At 48.0% G+C, this 7767-nt stretch overlaps 2 protein-coding genes across 2 annotated transcripts; one reads left to right on the top strand and one right to left on the bottom strand.

Annotated features, from left to right (window-relative positions):
• Positions 1–1409: 1409 nt before the first annotated feature.
• EsH8_X_000050 (uncharacterized protein) lies at positions 1410–1930 on the top strand (the record flags this gene model as incomplete). Its single annotated transcript, XM_083274138.1, has 2 exons — positions 1410–1572; positions 1638–1930. The coding sequence occupies 2 exons, from the start codon at positions 1410–1412 to the stop codon at positions 1928–1930; spliced, it is 456 nt and encodes a 151-aa protein (XP_083119530.1).
• A 1136-nt stretch (positions 1931–3066) lies between these two features.
• EsH8_X_000049 (uncharacterized protein) lies at positions 3067–3469 on the bottom strand (the record flags this gene model as incomplete). The annotated part of the gene is made up of 2 exons (XM_083274137.1): positions 3067–3282; positions 3464–3469. The coding sequence occupies 2 exons, from the start codon at positions 3467–3469 to the stop codon at positions 3067–3069; spliced, it is 222 nt and encodes a 73-aa protein (XP_083119529.1).
• Positions 3470–7767: the final 4298 nt, after the last annotated feature.

Below are 7767 nucleotides of genomic sequence, written 5' to 3'. Positions count from 1 at the left end.
ACCAACATAAGGACATCAAGGACTTGACTCCTTGTTCCAAAATGCATTGATTTTTTCTTTATTGCGTGGCAGCAAACCAATGCTACCCGCCACCGATGAATAGGGAAGACTTCTATTGGTTCGAATTTGGTTTTGTTGTCACCCAGGACCAGCAAGAGGAAAGGCAGCTGGGATCAATGCACTGTGATATGCTGTTTGGATCCCCATCCCACCTGGAAAACGCGCCCAGTGTCTAGTCCTGGAATGTGATGAACTGGATGAGTAATAAAGGTCCTACATGTAGCTTTGGCAATTCTGGAAGACGTGGGAAAGAGGAAATGGGAAAGCTGATGACTATGTTAAATAAAAGCTGGCCAAACGTGCCGATGGAAACCACGTTTCTGCCCGCTGAATACGACCTCCTTACTCGGCTGCGCCCCTATGATGAGGCAGAAACACCCCGTACGTCCATCCGGAGGCTGCATCACTTTCTCGCCATCAAACATGTTTCTATGGACTCTGCCGTATCTGAGATTGCCCGGGCGGCGTCGGACCATGGGTTTTACGAGCAGTTGGACACGAGGCTCCACTACGGAGTCAATGGATTTCTATGCGCAGCTCCTTAGGAAGGTGGAGTCGTTGGCAGTTCGTCGGGAAAGTGTGAAAGGCAATTTAGGAAACTTTGCACGGAGAAGCTCTCGGCCGTCCGCGGCCCCCGAAATGCTTGACGACTTGTTAAACACGACGGTGAAGGGGATACTCCAGGGCCTTTTGTAACTTGAGATGCTAATCAAACCAACACGGCTGGCAATATTACTCTCAGGTTATACTAGGCGGAGCCTTAAGTTGAGGTCAGATTTATTGTAGGACGCAATCTTAGATGTAGTGAGACAAAAAAGTTTTATATCGCTTCCCAAAAACTGTGCCCAATATTACACATTTCCCTACTTGCGGCTAGATTTGCGACATTGATCAAGTTCGAAATATGGAAGGTTATAATTTAGCAACTGCGTCTTAGGCACAATTAGGCAATTATCTGGTGCTGTTGTACCAACAAATGAATGCAAAGTCACCGATATTGCTACAACCAGATTATTGGGTTGGTCTGTCACTGTAGAAAGGTATTAGCGTCCCAAAACGTCATATAAATACGAAATAACCCACCTCGAATTGGAACAATATAAGGATCTAGTTAGCCTTGAAAGGGGGGCTCTTCATTGAAGTACTCCGCATGTGGCGTCTAGTTTAGTTAGAACATATTAGGGTTTGCAGATGAAGGGGGTAAAATAAACGAATATAAAGCGTTCTATGCCGCCATCTCTTGTACAGTATGTCTTCAAACCCAAATTATACCTTTACAGATTGTACTCGGTTTGTTTCACTCGTTCGTCCAAATCAGTCACAAACTGTTCCTATCTTCACATCACAAGATGAAGTTTATCACTCTTGCTGCTCTTACTGCTGTAGCCAGCGCCGCCCCTTCGGTGGAACCTCGTTCGACTTTCACGCAATGGTTCAGTGATGCGGTCGCCCAGCCGGAGGCTTTCAAGCCGAACAACCTCACCTTCTCTTTTGGACTGAGCTTTACCGACGGTACCCATTACGATTGATTTACCTATTAGTAAGTTAACCCGCTCCTGTAGGCTTCAAAGGCTTAGTGCTGAACTCCATAATTAGCGACATGGACACCGATTTTGCCGCAAACACTTCTTGCAGCGGCACTGACGTGACTGCCACTGTCGGGTTTCCCAGCGGCCTGACCGGCATTCAGAACTGGTCCCCCTTCGTTTATATTCCTCAAATCGACACGACCTACACTGCCAACATTTCAACCGAGAATCCGATCTACACCTGCGGCCACATTGGCACCCCTGGCATTGGCGCTAAATGCTTTGACCTGGCTGGCACTTTCACAGCCACAACTGTCCAAAACTTATCGCGACCACTCTAGGTAGGGTACCTATTTCACCGAGAATCGAGAATCGAGAAGAGAGAGGCCTGTTTTGCCACTCTTCCTCAACGACCGCATCATCAGCCTCAACCCGTGCACCATCAGTGTTTTCCGTCCGTCATCTCGGGGCCCCCCGCCGCCATTCACGCTCCCCGTGCTATTCCTGGTAGCCGTGGAGTACACCGTCCCGTGCGATGGACCAAGCTTTGCCGTCTAGAGCGAGCAGCGGCATGAGCGAGAGGACGATAAATGTTACGGTGCTTACAAGATGGGTGAGTAGGAGTTTGTCAGATGACCTCCATCTATGTGAGTAGTGTAGAAAGAGTAAAATACTACTTGCATAATACTTCTTAACATAACCCACTATAAACGATAATATTAAAGACTTGTTAATATTGCTGCTGTCTTAAAGCTTCTTTAGAGTAAAAAAATAAAACGTAACATGTTGAAGTATTCTGTTTTTACTACCATTATTTTGTAAAACTTATCGTATGTTTTGACCTCACTCATAGATATAATGATGACACGGAACCTTGCTGGTGGTGAATGAGCCAGCTCCAGTAGTATTCAGCCGCACAACAAGTCCATCTTGAATAGATCCTGGTGAGTCGAACGAGAACTGGACAAAAGACTGATTTTCAAGATTCTGAGCACCAATAGTAGCGCCGCTGCCTTGATCAATCGTTTTGTAGTATGAGAAGGTGACTATGCCTGGTAGAGCCTCCTCAAATGTGGCTCTAAACATATTATACTCAGTGCCACCATTATATTGACCTAAAATCCACTCAAAGATGACGGTGCGGTTGCCAGGAGCGGAGTCAGTGACTAGGTAATCAATCCTCTGGCCTGAATTAAACCTAATATTGAGGTCGTCGTAATATACCAATACTGAGATGGGAGGAATAGCTAAATCGGGCAGCGGGCCGTTAAAGCTTTGCGAGGTTTCGTAGTTCAGAGACAACCGGCCATTGACGCTAACATAAACAGTTGTGTCGAAGGAACCAAAAACGCCGATAGGAAAGGGGAGAGTAACGCTTTTGTAATCGTCGTCTGTAGCGGCGTTGAAAAGCAGCGTAGGTCTAGCCAGTACCGGCGCTGGATTGCACCAAGTTTCTGTAGTCGTTGTTGTAGAAGAATCAGATGTGTCCCAGGGACCAAAAAACCTGGTTGAACTCCAAGTATAGGACTGAGAAGGAGGCGATGTTAAAGGGGGCTGTGAAAAAGTTCCATTTGATATGTTGGTTGTAGAAGTTGACGTTGTAAAAGTTGGAGTAGTAGAAGTTGGGGTTGTGGAAGCGGGAGCTGTAGAAGTTGGAGTTGTAGAAGATAGGACCGTGGAAGGGGAGCCAGTGCTAATAGTAGTCAAGCTGTTCAAGCTATCTGAAATAGAAATAGCTGTTGTCGTTGTTTGGATGGTTGTCGACACTTCTGAGAAACACTGGCAAGCAGATAAATATTGCATGATGTCAGTACAGGCGCTTGCGTAAGACGGCACGGTACTGGTCGTGACAAAAGCTTCACATTGAGACTGACGTGCATCCCTAGGCGGGTTTTGTCGGGCCCATCCAGCAACCGCGCGACCGCAGTTATTATTACAGATATAAGCCGAGGCAAAGAAGGGAAATCCAAGCACAATATTAAGACTAAAGGAGAACTTCATAGTACTAAAAGGTGTAGCGGTAAGGTTATAATTATAGGTCTGTTTTCTCAATTAAACTTGAAGCATGATTAAGAATCAGCATAAGTAAGTATCAGCATTACAGCTTTCTTTATATGTTTTCCCGCCAAGAACAGACTTATTGCATCGGCTGAAGATACTGCTCCCAGCATAAAGTGATGAGGTTAGTATGTCTCAAATACTAATGCTATAACCCCATCGAAACAACTAGGCTATTGCTAATGTCCAGACATAACGCCACAGAACGCTGTGGTTCAACAGCCTCGTTGTATCCAAGTGAGTAAGTCTGACAACGCGAAATTTATAACTGGCACTGACTGGCAACAGTTTCTAATGACATTGGTTCCGCGCAAAAACGCCTGCCTCAGCCATCAACTATGCTAACTGCGGTCTGTCTTAGCCACTGTTTCATAAAAGAAACTTTACGTAATTGTGGCTTGACGAAGAGTTTCTAATGTCAGTGCATAATACTGACGCTTCCGGCAGTGTGAGACCCTTCCAGTCAGTGGCTTGCGTCCAGTCAGCGTAACAACATGGCCGCATTTCTCCGTTTTGCCTCCGAACTTTTGCTGGCATCAGTTCCAACTGCCAGTGACTTACCTCGGTCGCTGTAAAGCAGGTAGAGAATACAGCGACCTGACGGCACCTCATCCGCTCGCCGATGTTGATTTCCAGTATCGATTTGATAAAATTTACCGCCATTATGGCTTGCCTGGGAATTTTATCCGTCGCACGCGTATTTATGCTCATCATCATTAATAGAGCTTGGAAAAGAGAATCCTTTGTCATCAACAGAAGACTGGTTCGTACCGGGTCGTTCTCAAACCTGAGGTTGTTAGTCTCCAAGTTTGTTATCCTGGAATACTTCGGTACCCCCTCGTTCGCGATTTCTTGACAGCGGCCCGATATCAACCTCGTAGTTCACCTCAGCCGTGTCAGCCATGCCGTTTTGTGTGCTTAGGACCGCGCCCTCAAAAAGGTTCAGCGGTTGTGGCGTTCCTAGGGCCTGCTTTTTCCGACGCGGGGTCGTGTATATCACCGCGAAAGAAGGCTTGAAGAGGGAGCCCTTCGTTTTCACCAGAAGACTGATCGACATCAGAATCAGGTCTAGCGCCCATAGCTGCTAGTCTTGGGCTTGTTAAGTTGGGTCGCCTTGGCGCCGCTTCGTTTGCTGTTTCTTGACACCACTTGGACGTTTTCGTCTGCAAAAATGTATCAATTCATCGCCGAGGCAAAGGGAAAACGCCGAAGAGAAGAAGAATCGAGCAAGCACTGAGAAAGAGACCTACAGGAGGTGGCTGGTTGCTTCAGAAGTAAGAGAGGCTGAAGAAGAATGGAGACACCCTAGCTGAGCGACCGAGTGGAGTGCAGCGACCGAAAACGAGTGTAAAAGCTGGAGACGTCCAGTTCGGGCCGGGCCAGCTTAAGTTGTCGTATGATGTCCACGGCAGCACGAGAGGCTGCGAGACCTTCTCCAAACATGAGGCAAAAGACGCCCATGGAAATTTGCAGGTCTGCGATGATGCTGAAGAGGCGTCCGCGCTGGCTGTAGGTGGTGGCGTTTATCTGCTCGCGGAATTGGTTGTCGGCGCAGTTGGGCAGGAACTGGGATGGACATGGGTGAGCGCCCAGGAGGGAATGGGATCTTTTTTACAGCGCTCTACCTGACTTACTTGCGAGGAAAGAGACACGATGTCACGTGGAACTCCCGGGCTCCAGTCTTCTAGACACTCGGGATCCCGGGCGCCGCGCCCAGAGTCCCCCCACTCCGTGATCCGAATCCTGTAGGATACTCATGGTAAAGGGATGCATTGGGAGTGCAAAAGACAAGAGTGAGTGTGTGGGGTAGCAAAAGCGTCACCAACCAACCGACCAACTTCGACCTTGTGCGACTTGATAGCCTTAAAGCTATGCGACTTTGTGTACATCACCGCTCCTAGCAGGTGCACCCAGTGGAGGAGACACGAATGAGACACGAAGATCCAAACCCAAAGGGTTGAGGCCAGCGACGCAAGCCTCAGCGGAGTCGAATCGAGTACCGGTAATCCGTGAATGGACGTTGGATTGCAAGGGGTGGCTGACAAAGGCGGTACTCCGCTGTTTTCTTTGCTAATCCTTCGAACATATAACCCATTGTCTACAACAGCGAGCAGCTCGCCCGTTGAACTAGAAGGTGGCCTCTAGCCGTGTGTTGGAATACAGAGAGCCCCCAGGGTATTACGGGATATCAAATGTGCTGTCGGTCGTCAATCTCAACAGAAGCGCCCCTGCGGCGATTAACTATTGCGACTCCCTCCCGGCGCAAGACATCCAGCAACGGCTTCGGCAGTTGGCCGTTTCTCTTTCTAGTCTCACATCAAAGGATACATTGAGCGACATCCTGCATAACCCCACGGCCCAGTTGTTCGCAGTGTGTCAAGTCCTATCCTGTAGTCCTCGGAGGTTTGCATGATGCACTCTTTCGACTGGTGAGGTCTCATTTAGGGCGGCATCAATGACCGTTGCGTGACGACAGAATTGCAGGTGTGTTTCTTCGTAGCTTAATGCAACGCTTCGTGCTGACTGGAACAAAAGTCCACGGACGGCCGCGCACTTGGAAATCCATCGCTACCTAACTCTAGAGTTTATTCTAATTTCGTTGGCAGTACCGGTAGGTTACAATGTCATCTGTCACGACTGACATAAGACGTTAACTGCTACCCGCAGTGGACGGCGCCTTTTTGTGATAGATATGAGCCCAACTTGCCTGCTAGGCATTAATACTTTGTTCAAGACCCCCAAGCCATAGCCCTGTGTTGAATCCATGCAGGAGGCCCTCTGTACCGCCAAGACTTGGGCGAGATGTACCCAATTAGAAGATAAAAGTGTTAGATCTGCATATGCAGGAGGCCGTCTGTACCACCTAGACTTTAGCAGGATGTGCCCAATTAGAAGACTTGGAGTGTCAGATCCGCATATGTAGTCAGTGCAATGAGAATCTGGGGTGTGTGTCATAACAGATAGAAGGCGTCAATTGCTGCCCTCAATCAACGGCGTCGGTTTTGTGACATCATCACATATGTCAGATGGGCTGGACTGGTCTTACCTGTGGACCTAAATCCATCCACCTACGCAAGGTGTTAATGGGTCCTCTTGGGCAATGATGTATTGGCTTAACGTAAAGGGTTGTTTCAGAGGCCGCCAGGCCCAGGAACGAGATGATGATGTTTGTTCAATTGAGGGAGGTAGAAGATACACATATCTTGTTTCAAGCTTCGGGTTTCACAGAGCATGTCTTGAAATTTAGAACACTCCCTAAAATATTACACTACCCCTCACGCGTGTTTGAAACCGCCCGATGCTCTTCAGCAAATCACACATAGAATACTCACATAATTTATGCCAGAGCCATATTGGTAAGAGGCGGTGAGGAGAGGGGTACTTATATCAGCATGCCGGCCGCCAGATTATACACACTGGAGATCCTATTTCGAGCCCATACTAAGGTCTCTGTCACCATCAGAATGTCTACATTTCGCGCCGCCAGCGACGTTACGTTTATAAACACACCAAAGGAGATAACCAGTCTTGTTGACTGGGCAACACTCCAGGACACCTATCTTGGAGATTTACAGCCCCCACTTTATATCGACGTCGAAGGGGAGCGTCTTGGTCGAGATGGTAAAATTTCTCTCCTGACCGTGCTATTATACCCCGGGAAAGGCCTTGAGCGTCTTTACATCATCGACATTCATACTCTGGGAATGGCAGCCTTTTCTACAGTCGGCATTCGCGGCAAGAGCTTAAAAGACGTTTTGGAGTCTCCAACACTTCTCAAGGTCTTTTTCGACGTCAGAAATGATTCAGATGCGCTCTATGCCCATTACGGCATTAAGCTGCAAGGTGTCCGAGATGTTCAGCTGATGGAGAGTGCTACTCGTCCGACTACAGACTCTCGAAGATTCATTTCGGGTCTTGCAAAATGCGTTGAAGAGGTCTTGCATGGACAAGAGAGGGTCCAATGGAGGCTTTCCAAGGATAAGGGCGAACGTTTATGGAACCCTAAAAATGGAGGCTCCTACAGAGTGTTCAACATACGGCCACCATCAAACGAGATTGTTTCATATTGTGTTGGTGATGTAAACCATCTACCGGCATTGTATCAGAAGTTTCGTCGTGG

The sequence above is a fragment of the Colletotrichum jinshuiense genome, chromosome 10, assembly GCF_051148585.1.
Source record: "Colletotrichum jinshuiense chromosome 10, complete sequence".
Lineage (NCBI taxonomy): Eukaryota > Fungi > Ascomycota > Sordariomycetes > Glomerellales > Glomerellaceae > Colletotrichum > Colletotrichum jinshuiense.
The sequence above is the reverse complement of the archived record's forward strand: the minus strand, read 5'-3'. Positions and strand labels throughout refer to the sequence as shown.